The following is a 15,763-nucleotide window of genomic DNA, read 5'->3' as shown; positions in this document are numbered from 1 at the left end:
CATGGAAAGTTCATTATGATAACCTATGAGGATAGGGAGTTTTATTACTAAATATAATAATAAATAAGGGAATTTTGATAATAGAATTTATTATACCAATTATTACCTGACATAGTGTTTCTCTCTTGAACCGATTTAAATGTCAACGTCTACCCTAAAATTAATAGATTTGTTTTTTTTTCCCTAATAAAGTAACTACCACTCTAGTTAAATATTGAGTTAATCTGGCAGTTGATGGCAACATAGTTCCTTTGTCTCTCCACTCTTCAAGGCAAAACTTAATCTTTAGCCTCTTTACATTACTAGTTGGCGGGAAAGAGGGGTCCATGCTATGAACATACATGTTTTATAAAAAGGATAAGTCTTATAATAAAAATTCTGTTTATTTCTGTTAAACACCTAATGCACCCTTCTTCCCCATGACTTGTGGTGTCAGTTAGATAGGGAATAGTTTCGACTTTGCAACAGAAGACAAAGACACAGTATGACTTGCCAAAGCCATTGGTTTGTACCAACCATGTGTCACCCGATCGTACATAGTAACAACATTTTTCTTTTTTGCATATATTATCCTTTGTATCTTCGCTCTCCCCTCGCACTGACAGCGACCTGTATCAACCTGTCTGTTTTTCTTATCGTAACTGTTAACAGAACCGGTTGCCGGTTGGACATGAAATAGTCAGTTGTATATTTGGTGACCTTCTTGCTCGTACTTTATGTATATATAAACTGGATGTTCTGTAATAAACTCACTCAGTTGCTTTCATCCCGCTTATGAGTCACAACCTACTCTTGGCTCATCACATTGGTGACCCCAGAAGTTGACTCACTCCTCCTGCCTCCCCCCCCCTTCACTGTTACTATACTGTTACATACCTTCTGCAGCAGTACTCGCCGTCGCCAGCCGCCCGTATAGCAAAGCTTTTTCAGCTTTCTCAACAACCGTTGGGGGACCAAAGGGCTTCGCTCGCCCTCAGGGAAATGATCAGTATCGCTCGCCTGCAACCTGCCGCAGACGGCTCTCCTCGTGAGGTGAACCTACTTCGTGCCCTTTTGGTACGCCGTTTACCCGAACCTGTACGTGCCGCCATACCCGATGTCGATAGTTTACCCATAAAGGATTTGATGACCAAAACCGACGCCCTTTTTTACAGCCACTTCACGACCTTCAAGACCTCCATCAACGCCTCTACTCCTGACGAAGAGGAAACCTATTCAACGTCAACCAAAGCTGACGTGAATGCTGTAGGACACATACGCCTACCCCGTGACGAGCCGGAGCGGCGACAGTCACCCATCACCCACCACTCGCTTGCGCCCCAACCAACGACTTCTACAGCCATTTACTGCCGCCCATCGGCCGCAGTTTTGCTACTACCACTCCTGACTCGCGGCTGCCACAAAGAAATGTACAGTATGTCATTTTAAGGGGGGGAGCCATGTACCAACCGTGTGTCACACAATTGTACATAGTAACGACATTTTTCTTTTTTGTATATATTATCCTTTGTATCTTTGCTCTCGCCTCGCACTGACAGCAACCTGTATCAACCTGTCTGTTTTTCTTATAGTAACTGTTAACAGAACCGGTTGCCGGTTGGACATGAAATAGTCTGTTGTATGTTATGTGACCTTCTTACCCGGACTTGATGTATATATAAATTGGATGTTCTGTAATAAACTCACTCAGTTACTTTCATCCCGCTTTTGAGTCACAACCTACTCTTGGCTCGTCACAGGTTACTGCCATTAACCGGTAGATTGTATCATCAATTTATTAAGGGCATGAGACTATTGAAAGGAAAGAAAATAGTATTTTGGGGGGGTAAAGGTCAATAAAACAAAGTTTCCAGAAATAAGCAATAGAAACATCAGGCGAATATAGCAGTAACAAATTTATCGAAATTCTGATTTTGTAGATGTAGAGTACAACAACTCAGGCATCTTTTTGAGAATTCTTGTACAATCAATTATGATACTAAAATGCTATTCAAATATCAATAGTTATGATTCTATAGATAATTCCTTTAATGTTCTTTCTATGTATTGTATTTGTTTTTTTCTATTTTGCAGGTAAGTGCCAATGAACACGATGAACTTGAAAGAGTTAGCCAGGGTTTGTGTGCATTTATACTGGGACTGTGTGCTCAGTTTAATGATGGAAGCTGTGCAAACTTTTCACAAGAAAGTTTAAGGCAACTTGTAACCGATAGGATAGGCGCTGAAAATTTTGGAGACAAAATGAGTGGAATATCAAGAATAGAAGCTTACTCAAAGGCAGCCAAATCACCCCAGCTGTCTGCTAAGCAGCCTTCAGACTTAGTATTTGATCATGAATTTTGTCGTCTCTTCAAGACTTTAGAAAGTAAGTATCTCTATTTCTCTGTACCGCCTATGATGTTCATATGGCTTTTACTCCAGAAGATTGGTGTATCATTTACCCTAAAATTTTATTCAGAAAAAAAGTCTCCCATTTTCTCCTTTCAATAGACACATGCCTCAGTAAGATGATTAATCACACTAGCCATTAATGGCAAGCAATGTGCCAGAGTCCAGTGTTCCCAAGTTGGTGGGAATCTCATTAGTTCTGACAGATTCAGAAGTTGATTTGCAAATCTTAAACCGTTGTTGCGGGTAGCGGGAAATCTGAGGGTTTCAAAATAGTTCATCAGTATTACAATGTTTTTAATATGAAATTTTAGAAACTCATTATAGTATAATTAATTTAGGATTTTCTATTATGATCTAACTTCAAGACAATTTTATCCAAAAAGATTTATAGAGAATTAGATGAAAACAAGTAGGAACAGTACATAGCAAACATGACTTGGAACAGGAAATATGTTAAGAAACTCTCTCTCTCTCTCTCTCTCTCTCTCTCTCTCTCTCTCTCTCTCTCTCTCTCTCTCTCTCTCTCTCTCTCTCTCTCTCTCTCTCTCTCTCTCTCTCTCTCAAGAGAGATTATAGAACTAGAAGAAGAGATAACCCCACACTTTCTCAATTTTCTGAAAGACAGCCAACGAAAAGAAGGCACCATAAGGATGGAAACTAGGCAATGTTCCTCCAATTTACAGGAAGAGACCAAAAGAAGAACCTGGCAACTACAGACCTGTGTGTCTTAACTTCAGTGCCTTGCAAAATTTTTGAATCATGGGTAGGTAGGTACCATGCAGATAGATTAAGGCTCACTGTAATTTTCAGGAAGATATATGTACCTAGGTATGAAATAAAAGTGATATCAGTGTATAACTCTCGGCCATCTCTGTGTTATCACTTGATATATTATCATACGCCTTCCTCGCTTCGACGGAAAATGTGATACAGTATTTGCTAAAATTGTAAAAATACTTTTTTAAGGACCACAGAGTGGCAATAATTTGCATACTGGATGCCAACTAATATGGTAATAAGAATAGAGAACATTTGTGTGGGTTATCAACAAAATTTTCAAGTAATGACAAAAAATGTTAAATTTAGTGAACTCACATTGTGCTTTTTTGTCAATGTTTCGAATATGAAAAACTTCTAGAGTATCATTTTACCCCTCAAAATCACAAGTAACCACTGCATTGGAATATGTCATTTCATTACTTTGTAATCTGACATTTCCCTTGTTTGAACAAAAGTTTTAACCATAATCCCTAATTTTGATATTTTCGAACAAATTATAGCGTTCGAGCATTTTAGAATTATTTGTCTACTTTTGGTAACTCAGTGTAATTTTTGTTTAACTATGCATTATGACAAAATGAAGAGACACGTATGTATCATACCAAATGCAATATTTCAAAAATTGAAACTTCTAAATATATTAAAAATTCCTAAAAGAAGTGGTAGCCTTCAATATTATTGGCATCTCTATTACCCAACTAAATCGTTATTTCTTTTGTTTCTCCAGGTAATGTATTCTAGATGCTAGAAGCCTAGTACACATGTTAACGCAATGCAAGATCAAACCAGAAATGATGCCAAAAAGTCAACAGGAAGATATTGTATAATTCACAAGGAATCACTGAGTATTGACCCAAATGAGCAGGTCACTAGTCCATAAAATTTTGAATCGTGGAGAAACTTACTGAATGCTGCTCAAGAGACCAATCCTTTTTACTTGACATTGCTAAATCAGTGACAGACAAAGAGATTCAACTCATCTTCTACAATAGGAAATGTAGAAGCTTTTTTACGATGAAACATTAGCATGTGCAGTCATAGAAGCATAATTTTGATGTAGATCGTCTTTCTGGTCTCTTAACTTTAGAACATCCAGCAACAGCTTCCTCTGATAGCTTGGATCTGTTTTATGTTTAAGGGTCTGGATGCCCTTAAACATAAAACAGATCCAAGCTATCAGAGGAAGCTGTTGCTGGATGTTCTAAAGTTAAAAGACCAGAAAGACGATCTACATCAAAATTAGGCTTCTTTGACTGCACATGCTAATGTTTTTTTTTTTTTTTTTTTTTTTTTTTTTTTTTTTTTTTTTTTTTTTTTTTTTTTTTTTATAAACAAAGAGATACAAGGGGACATCAACTCGAGAAAAACTACACTCCAATCTGTGGAGTTCAGATTGGACCAGACTCTTCGAGCTTGTGCAACCCATGAGTGTGACACCAAGATCTTAGCCATAAAGACTAGGGACATAGTTGCTGCCGAAGCACATTAACATGCTTCCTGCTGCATGTACAGTAACTACACAAGACCAGCATGTGGCCTTGGGACAGAACCTACTTCTCCTCAAGGAAATGATCTTTTTCATGAGAAGCAAGACGATGCATATACAGAACTGTTTTATTTTATATGAACTGATATTCCCAACAAGCAAATTATCAGAGTAACAACAGTAACAGAAAAACTGCAAACAATGCTGTCTGCCAGAGGCATACATAGTCTAACAGAATCCACAAAGAAGTATCCCTGTCGGAAATTGGAACCGGAGTTTGGAGACCATATTCAAATTTTTACTAACATCAAAGGAAAACTTGTTGTACCTAATTGTATGACAATGCAAAATAACGTCAGTGAGTATTGCGATATGGAAAAGGAGCTGAAAATTTTGAATTACTGTTTGAGAGCAACAATAAATGATGAGAAAATAAACAACATCCTGGCCCTATCACCCGTCAGATAGGGGTAAAGAATCATTTACTACACCAGAATACCTTCGACGATTTTTTATTGGTCTACTAACTGGTGATCCAGTGAATAAGCACCTATCATGGACAGTAACAATGCCTACGGAATCTTTCAATCAAGATCTAGTTTATGCAGTAACATGCGGTATGCTGAAGCCACTAAAACATATATTGCCTCCATACATCGTTAAAACACTCACTGGGAATACTGGGAATATGGAGTTGATACGGACGTTGAACAGATTATGGCATGGGATATCTTATTCTCAACTGGAAGAAAGTGACACAGCCTTGTGTTTACAGAAGCTCGCAGCTAATCTAAATCAGCAGACACTTATACCAACAAGTATTCAACCATATGTGTATATCAACTTAGCATGGGATAACATTGATAGATTGGAAGAAGCCCAGAGTGGAAAGGGAACATCACATCTAGTGAATGGTATTATGGTAGAGGCCAGAGTTTATGGACCACATCTTCCGAAGCAAGCACTTCCTTAGATAGCCAAGAAAAAGCAAAGATCTTTGTATGTCTCTGATCTCGAATGGACAGTATACATTGCAGGACAGTGTGTTGGACTACAGTTACTCAAAACAGACATGAGCATAGTAACAAATTACACAGCTACAAACAAAAATCTATTCTGAATACTTGCTCGAATGACCGACGTAGACGAGAAGCGGATACCAAACTGGAAAGGTTTCAATATCAGGTCCAGAGATTCTCTGACAGTCTCAAAGGATGTTGTTGGTTATATGCCTACAATCAATGCTCCAGCGACAGAATTGACCTCAGTCGCTGAAATATTGAACCAGTCAGAACTTGTGAGAGAGACGCTACAGTTAGGAAAGTTGTTATAGTGTTGGACCAGGCCCTATATGCTTAGGCAACCGAAATTACCTGGAAACACTCTTACAAGTATTTGTGAATCTCTCTCCGTCTGGGCACTTTCCATACAATCAGCAACATAATAGCAATTTTGGGAGCTCGTTTTCATGTTGCTTAGTCTCTGGCACCTTTGCATAGAAACAAACTTTACAGCAGAAGGCTCACTAGCCAGTATATTTCTGGGAAGATGTACAACCACGCAGTACGTCCACAAGTCTGTGTATGAAGCCTTCATGAGACTAGCATGAGAGGCATTCATTCAATGGATTGAGAGAAACAAACCAGAAGAAAAGCACAACATAGTGTCACTGTCAGAAGAAGTGTCTTTGGTTCAACATTTGTGTCAATATAAATTTGACAGTCCTCTGGCAAACCCTAAATACATGGGGTTGGTCACCATCTGGAATGTATTTCTTCTCTATCTTCAGAATGAAAATGGAGAACTCTCAGCCTGTTGGATGTCTTATGGGAACATAATTGAAAACGTCTTGCTAGCTCTGCTGCGTGCTGCTTGAGAGGGAAATTGGCTCTTGCATCTCTTTGCTATCGACAACATGATTCAATGGTGTTTTAAATTTAACTATGCAAGATATCTACCGGGGTATTATGCTAAGATGACCAACCTGGAAACCAATCATCCAACTGTGTATCAGGCATTCTTGGATGGTTTATTCTCTGTTCAACTATCCAGTCACAACATGTTTGGATGCATTCCCGTTGATCAAGCAATTGAAGTCACCCTGAACAAGGATAAACAAACCCCAGGAGCCACAACAAGGATTAGTCTGAAACTAGTTGCAGTAAAACTCTTTTACATTACTGGAGAATACAGAGGTGCCTTTCTCTTCCAGATGAGGGAAATGGTAGAAGAACACGAATCAAATGTTCCGCTTACCGACCTGCACAAAATGCGTGTGAGGAAAGATGAAAATGCTGTTTCAAGAATTGTACAGCTTGTGAAGAATTGGGTAAATTCATTTGAAAAAGGCCGAGAACTTATCAGTATCTAGACAGCAAAAATAGCCCCCGACGTTATCTCCTCAAACTTGAAGAATGCCAGAGACATTAGAGTTGAATGCTACACAAACTTGTACAATGTCTCCAAGTTGGCTTTTTGGCATCATATCTGGTTTGTTCTTGCATTGTTTTCAAACATGTACTAAGCTACGAGCAACTAAACATTACCTGGAAAGACAAAAGAAATAAGTATTTAGTTGGGTAGTGGAGATGCCAATATTATTCAAAGTTACCCACTACAGTAATACTTAGATACAAGTTTAATGCATCCCAGGACCAAGCTCGTGTGTTAATTTGCTAGTATCTCAGATTAATTTTCCCGTAGAAAATAACTAAAAAGAATTAATCCATTCCCACCCTCTGAAAAAAAAACCCTGAAAACAGTATATTACAGTGGAAAAACATGTTTTTAATTGTTCTAATTAACATTCTACGCTCACAAAATAACAAATACCTATGAACTAGTTATGATGCTCAATAAAATGTAACATTATTATGGTAGCGTCTATCGGCGGTGTCTGCGGCGGAGGAGGAGGGAGAGATGACAGGGAGGAGAGAGACTTGACGGCAACGCGTTCGGTACGCAACAATTTTGTAACAATACGTACCATAACCTTAACTTTAAATGTAACTTAAATGAAATTAGCAACTTTAAATTCAACTTAAATGAAATTAGCTTACTGTACACACACTTAAAAATAAAATGTTAATCTTACATTACAATAAACTTAATTCTAATTTTGTTTTCATTTTCTTTTTTTTACTTTTCTTCTTCCAGCTCAGCTCTTTTTGCCTCGCTTTCACCTTCACTCTTTGCCTTGCTTTCACCTTCACTTTTTGACGGCCTTTTTAAAAGGAGAACCTATCTAGGGATGTTTGCTTTTGTCTCCCCATCAAAATGTTGCGAAAATGACGCACACAAGTGTTGTCACAATAGGCTAACAAACAACCTCATGCCAACTTGTCCGCGTGCCTCTTTATCATAAAATAAAAAAACTCCTGCCACTTCGCTAACATGTCTTTGATTTCTGCCGTAGAAAGGCAGCCCTAGTCTTCCACCTCCTCCTCACTACTGAGCTCCTGCAACACCTCCGAATGTTGCATCTCCTGGAGCTCTATCAATTCCTGTATTGTGAGCTCTTCCTGATGCTCCTCGACAAGGTCATTCACGTCTGCCTCGTCTACCTCCAGCCCCATGGACTTTCCAAGATACACAATTTCATCCCTCACAATATTTTCCGGGTCATCAGGGTCTGTCGCATCGAACCCTTCAAAGTACCTCTCAGCGAGGGAAGCTGGCTACAATTTCTTCCATGCTGAATTAAGAGTTCTTCTTGTGACACCCTGCCATGCATCGTCAATAATTTTTAAGCAATGGATGATATTGAAATGTTCTTTCCGAAATTCACGAAGGGCGAGATTGGTGTTGTCTGTGACATTGAAGCATTTCTTGAACAAATGCTTCGTGTACAGTTTTTTGAAGTTGGAAATAACTTGTTGGTCCATGAGCTGGAGGAGTGGTGTGGTGTTGGGCTGGAGATAAAGGACCTCGATGAACCTGAACTCATCAAGAATGTCCTCTTTGAGACCAGGAGGGTGACCGGGGGCATTGTCGAGGACCAGGAGACATTTCATTGGCAGGTTTTTCTTGGCCAAATATTTTTTGACTGCCAGACTAAAGCACAGATTAACCCATTCTGTAAAGAAATGCCACGTAACCCAAGCCTTAGCATTAGCAGTTTTTCTTTCAAGATCCTTTAGCTTTTGAAAGCAGGTGGGTTTTCCAAGTGGTACACCAGCAGTGGCTTGACCTTACAGTCACCGCTGGCATTGGTACACAGGGCTAGAGTTAACCGGTCCTTCATGGGTTTATGACTCGATCGTCTCTTCTCTGACGTGATGAAAGTCCTCCTTGGCATCTTCTTCCAGAAAAGGCCAGTTTCATCACAGTTGAAGACTTGGTAGGGGATGTTGCCTTGTCGGGCAATAACCGAGGCAAAGGTTGTGATGAAGTCCGCCGCGGCTTTCAAGTCAGAACTTGCTGCTTCCCCATGCCTCACAACCGAGATTATCCCAGTCTGTTTTTTAAGGTTATCCAACCAGCCACGGCTGGCTTTGAAAGTTTCCACTGGCATCGAAGTCTCCCCTCTCTCGGCTGCGTGCTTCCCTTTCAAGTCATCATAGATTCTACTGGCCATCTCACATATGATTGTCTCAGTCACGCTATCTCCCACCAACTGTTTCTCCTTTATCCATAATAGAAGAAGCCTCTCCATCTCGTCGTGAATATCACTGCGCAGCTTAGAAAGGATGGTTACTCCTTTGGAAGGCTTGGTGCTCTTTATAGATCCTTCTGCTTGAGGATGGTACATATTCTCGATGTACTCCTCTCATATAGGCGCCAGCTCAGTCACTCTTACGCCACTCATGTTTTTCTATTATTTCATGCTTCATCTCGATTGTCATCATACGCTTTTCTTTTCACTACCCTTGTTTGCACTCGCTTGCTTTGGACCCATTGCTTATTCACTGAATTCTGCACTGATTAATGCAAAAAACATGTAAAAAAAAACAAACACTACGGCCGATGCTCGGAGATAAACTTCACGCGACGAAGATCCGACGGGAAAGAGCGAGCGTTGCTGTCGTTGTGAGAAGCCTCTCGAACACTCGACCACCTGGTGGCCGCATAAGGAACTACCTCGTATCTCAATTTTTTTCTTGTATCTCGGGACAAAAATTCGCTCGGAACTTTTCTTGTATCTCAAATTTCTCGTATGTTTAGACACTCATATCTCAAGGTATTACTGTACTTTTAGGCATTTTTAATATATTGAGATAGTTTCAATTTTTGAAATATTGCATTTGGAATGTTACATACTTGTCACTTCATTTTGTCATAATGCTTAGTTAAACCAAAATTGCACTGAGTTACCAAAAGTAGACGAATAATCCTAAAATGTTTGAATGCTCTAATTTGTTCCAAAATATCAAAATTAAGGGGTATGGTTAAAATGTACGTTCAAACAACGACAATATCAGTTTACTAAGTAAATAAATTATATTCCAATGCAGTGGTTACTTTTGAAGATTTTGAGGGGTCAAATGTTACTCTGGAAATTTTTCATTTTCGAAACTGACAAAAACGCACAATGTGAATTCTGAACTCCCAAGTGATTTCAACCACTTTTTCTCTAAATCTAACAAATTTTTTGTCATTATTTGAAAATTTTGTTGATAACCTACATGAATATTCTATATTCTTATTACTATATTAGTTGGTATCCAGTATGCAAATGATTATTGCCACTCTATGGTCCTTAAAAAGATGTGTTTTTGCAATTTTAGCAAATATCAAATTTTTCTGTCGAAGTGAGGCAGCCATATAATATTTCAAGTGATAACACAGGGATGGCCGAGAATTATACACTGCTATCACTTTTTTTCATATTTAGGGACATACAGTGAACCCTCGCTACTTTGCGGTTCGACCATCGCGGATTCACCACTTAGCGGATTTTTTCCATAACCCATATATATAGAGTTATATATATATATATATATATATATATATATATATATATATATATATATATATATATATATATATATATGCATGTATTTATGTATATATGTATGTATGTATATATGTAGGTATGTATATGTGTAAACATATAAATATATATATATATATATATATATATATATATATATATATATATATATATATATATATATATATCTAAAGTAGGAAGATGTGATGTAGTTCTAAGGGAAAAGTATGGGAAATATGTCTGGGTAATAAGCAAAGCTCTACCTCCAGTTTGTTTCTTCATTATGATCAGAGATAAATGTAAACAAAACATTGGTCTTTAATATTTGTGCCTGTTTTAGTTCAGGGTACTGTAGTACATGCATTAAGTGTTCTGTACATTAAAGGGTAGTTTGTTAACAGTACTATGTACAAGGGTAGGTTTTAAAAGTCTGAATATACATGTTGAATAAATAGGTAAATATGGTGTCACTACTTCGCGGATTTTCACCTATCGCGGCCGCATCTGGAACCTATCTACCGCGATAAACGAGGGTTCACTGTATATCTTCCTGAAAATCACAGTGAGCCTTACTCCATCTGTATGGTACCGACCAACCCTCTTGGCTCATAACCTATTATAGTAGATTCAGTAGTAGAACATGTATTGGTGTGCTACTTTTATAAGCACACATTGAGTATGTGTTGTTTCAGATGTGTATAGCTGGATAACAGAGTACATCTTATTAGCTTTAAAAGTATTTATTAATAAAAAACAACAGAGTTGAACATCTCCATCACTGGAGGGAGCTGGGTTGGTCAGATGACCAATTCTGGTGAAGTATAGATATGAACTGACTAACTTATCGATATCACAGATATCGTATGCTTAGTTTAGATAAGTTTCGTCACAATCTCGGAAGACACCTGCATCCGGTGACGTCACAAACTTTCACACGCTGAGGCATGGTGTTGACAGTTAAGAAAAATGTCACATTGTTGAGGCTGCATTGTACGTCCTGTTTATGATTTGAATGACTACAGCAAGTCCCACGGCTAGCACCTTCATCCAACATGACATATTACGTCATGTGTTTTAAACATGTAATATTAACTATTTTAACTATTACATAAGCTCGGCCAGCTATCTCAATTTTTTCACAAAAATTTAACAACAAGCCAAAACATGGTTACTAGGTGTGACTGGACATATGTATTATTCTTTGTTTAACTTTAGCCATAATCAAACGAGGACGAATGTCCAAATAGGCACATTAAAAAATAACAACAATAATGCATACGAAAAAGATATTACCAAAGCAAAAATTAAATGCATGATAAAATAAAGATCATATATATGGTACATTGCTAGCAAATGATTATATGGTACCAAAAAAAAACTACTGACTTACATATGATTCGGTAACTTGTTAAAGAATAATTGTTACCTTTGTCAGAAACATATATTAACATAATACTCAATTTTTTAGTGCACAAACACGAATTCCTGGTACGTACACGTACCACGGTTTCGTACATATATATATATATATATATATATATATATATATATATATATATATATATATATATATTTATATATAGGGCTGATATATTTTATTAGATGCCCATAGATTCTGTTATATATATTTTTTTTTCTCTTTTCTTTTTAACATTCCGGCTTATATATTTTTATTAGATGCCGAGAGAAAAAATTATTATCTTTTTTTTTTTTTTAAATGTTGTTTTAAATGTATTTTTAACAATGCAAATGTAGAAAATTTCTTCAATTACATATTACTAGCGTACTAACAGCTTTTCTTACAAACACTTCCCGACAATTTACTCCTTTAGCGAATGAGGTGGCCACTCAAACGGCTTTAAACTGAATTAAATACGGAGTATTGTCGGGACAAGGCGAAACATTCTTTTGTAGCTGCATGCTGTGCCGTAACCTACGCCAAACAAGGATGTTCACGGCGATAAATATCACCACCGTGAAAGCCAGACCTGCTAGTAGTATGGGGCGAAGGATTTCCTTATAAGTCGATGACAGGTGGTCCCTTTCGGTAAGCTTCATCAACCGCTTTGCAACCTGTCTGTTATACGGGAGAGGGAGTGCTGGCATTGTAGAGGTCCACGTGAAGTTCGCGAAGTAGGCTCGTTCTCTGATGAGTGTCCGTAGACCAGTCACCATGGAATTAGGGGAAGTCCCGATACAACCATCTGCTGCGAAGAAGATGTGGGTGAAGGACGTGGATCCATCAGGGCATGATACATTGAAGCCGTCCTTGTCGTATCGTATCCACGAGCCATTGTTCAGTCTGCAATTGAACTCATTATTGTCAAAGGGATAAAGCTTATCCAGACAATTTTCACTTGTATGGGAGAGAGCACCGTCTAGCACTATACCTAACTCGCATGAATCCATTAAGTTTTTATGGAATTCAAATGAATCAGCTGTACATATTTTTCTATCCATTGCGTCTGAACAGTGAGTTAATTGATTTAAGTCTTTAATGACCGTATATGTTTCCTTGTCTGGGGAAATCAATACGTGTCCTGTCAAACTGGATATTACTGGATTTGAGTGATTCGTCATGAAAGTCGGAAATGGTGATATCCTGTAAGATTGCCAGGCATCAGAAGAATCAAAGGGAATTGTAATCATAATCTTGTTATTATCTACGTTTACTGTAATTAGGCTGTAATAAAATTCTAACCTATGTTTGTCTAACAAAGGAACATAGCCTAGTTTATCCCTTCCGTTCTCCAGAATTAACTTTAAGTAACTTATAGGCAACAAATGGGGCGACAGTACACCTTTAGTTGCTAACGTGATAGCTTCTACATAATCCTTGGATTTCTCAATGAAATGTGCAATTCTGTTATGTATGTGATCTATCTTTGAATCATAATACGTTAATGTTGCCAACAAATCCTGTACTTCCATAATCTGAACGATATTATTTGAATGTTCATTTACTAAATCCATAATTTTATTGATTGAAGCTAACTGATTCCTTAGTTCTGACATAATCAATTCATCTTCATGAGTCAAGAACTCAATTTTCTTATTTTGATTACTAATTTTAAGACGATTGGAAATTCCTAAACCTAAACTTGCAACAGACCCAAAGATGTTTAAAGCAGCATAAATAAACGGATTCCGTCTTTCTTTATGTTCGTGTCCTACAGTCCACATCAAAAGGTCATAAGCCAAAGATCCTGTCTCGTCAGTCTTATTTTTCAAATCATCAGATAGCATCTCTGCAACTTTTAATGTTGATCCAAGCAAACTCTCTGTAGTCAAATGAAAATGTCTTCTATGCAACTCATCCAATGAGGCAGAAAACCCTGAAATGGCGGTTCTTAAGCTAGTGACATCATTCTCTTGAAGAAAAATTGCTTGCATATTCACTTCTACAATTACGTTGGTTGATGTAATAAAAATGTCTTCTTGTCTTTCAACTATAGTGCCATATTTAAAATTTATACTTTTAGTTTTAGAGCTCATCCCACACGAGAAAAATGTCTGAGCGAACAATATCACTCCCAACAACAAAAAATTCATCTTGGAAACCTGTAACAAGAAAAATATATGTAATTACTCCTGTATTAAAAAGAAAACTTTTAATCACATAAAATAAAAAAAAAATTTTCCCTCACTTCTTTTCCTCTCTTTTCTTTTTAATTTCTTATGTGAGCCAATGGTACTATTCTCTCATCCGTGGGTTGGGATACGTTTTGAACTCTAAACCTATTGGCCGTTAATGTTTCCAAAATGTTAAATGGGCCTTCAAACTTAGGTGTTAGTTTATAATTGAGCCCTTTTCGTACATTGATTTGAATATATACGTTATCACCCACGGTATATGTTTTAGTTGGTTGCGCTGTTTTATCATGATTCCTTTTCATTATGATTTGTGATTCTTCTAAATTCTTTCGAAGGATATCATATCGACTTATACTTGCATTTATACATTCTTTTAAAGGATTTGATAGATTAGTTGTAGGCATTAATACATAGAAAGGCGTTCTAACTGGGGTACCATACAATGCTTCATGCGGTGACATTTTAATTGATATATGATATGAATGATTCAGAGTACTCAGTGCCGCCGGTATTGCAATATCCCTGTTGGGGTCTGATCCCCCTAGTGTTACCCTTAATATATTTAATATCTTCCTATTTGCTCTTTCCACTAGCCCATTCGACTCTGGGTGATATATCATGGTATTTATTTTCTTTATGCTGAGGAATTCACACAATGAGGTAAGAAAGTGATTATTAAATTCACCACCCGAGTCTGAGATTATCATGTGTGGAATTCCATGTTTACAAATGTAATACTCGTAAAACTTCCTAGCGCATTCAATCGCAGTTTTAGTTTTAAGCGCTATTAGTTCTGTATATCGAGTTAAAGCATCTATAATTACTAAGATGTGCTTATTTCCTCTGTCTGACTCGTAAAATCCTGTTAACAAATCTAAATGTATTCTTTCAAAGGGTTGATTGGGCACAGGATAAGCTCCTAGGCTGACAGGTGTTTTCGTATGCCCTTTGTTTTCCTGACATGTGCGACAATTAGCTATGTGTCTTTTTATATCTGTAAGCATTGTATGCCAATAAAACAATGATTTGGCTTTCTGTGACATTAATGAGAACCCCGGGTGTCCATGTAATGGATTTGAATGCAACCAATTCAGGACAGTGGAAATAAGTGAGATTGGTACTACTACCTGGTCGTTAGTTACATGTGGTGTATTGCGGGTTTTCCTTGTTACAGTCCTACACAGAATATTATCTTTGATTATATAATTCTGCTGCTTATACTTTATATATTCCTTTTCCTTATGATTGCCTTTCAAAGCATTTATAATTGTTTCTATTTTCTGATCTATTCTTTGCTCAGTCTGTAACAATTCAGCGCTCCAGCCTAAATCTTCTTGTTCAGATATTGTTTTTACAATAGGCATGGATGTTGATATATCTATTAATTCAGCTAAAGGCTCCGTACAAGATGACACGGGGTTGCGTGATAATGCATCCGTAATGATATTTGCTTTCCCAGGTAAATACCTGATTCTTGCGCCAAAATCTTGAATGATCAAATGCCACCGAGTTCGTTTAGGGCTGTGGTTGAAGCCTTTAAAGAACTCTGTTAGTGGTTTATGGTCAGTAAGAACCTTAAC

The 15,763-nt window shown here is 37.5% G+C and overlaps 1 protein-coding gene across 2 annotated transcripts in view; it reads left to right on the top strand.

Annotated features, from left to right (window-relative positions):
• Window positions 1-15,763, top strand: part of p115 (General vesicular transport factor p115) — a 764,785-nt gene that overhangs the window by 586,293 nt on the left and 162,729 nt on the right. For both annotated transcript variants that reach the window (XM_068380069.1, XM_068380070.1), the window contains one exon: window positions 2,074-2,365. In XM_068380069.1, coding sequence (XP_068236170.1) covers window positions 2,074-2,365 — 292 coding nt within the window. The remainder of the gene's footprint in view (window positions 1-2,073; window positions 2,366-15,763) is intronic.

Source organism: Palaemon carinicauda, chromosome 9, assembly GCF_036898095.1.
Source record: "Palaemon carinicauda isolate YSFRI2023 chromosome 9, ASM3689809v2, whole genome shotgun sequence".
NCBI lineage: Eukaryota > Metazoa > Arthropoda > Malacostraca > Decapoda > Palaemonidae > Palaemon > Palaemon carinicauda.
This window is presented reverse-complemented; position numbering and strand designations above follow the sequence as displayed.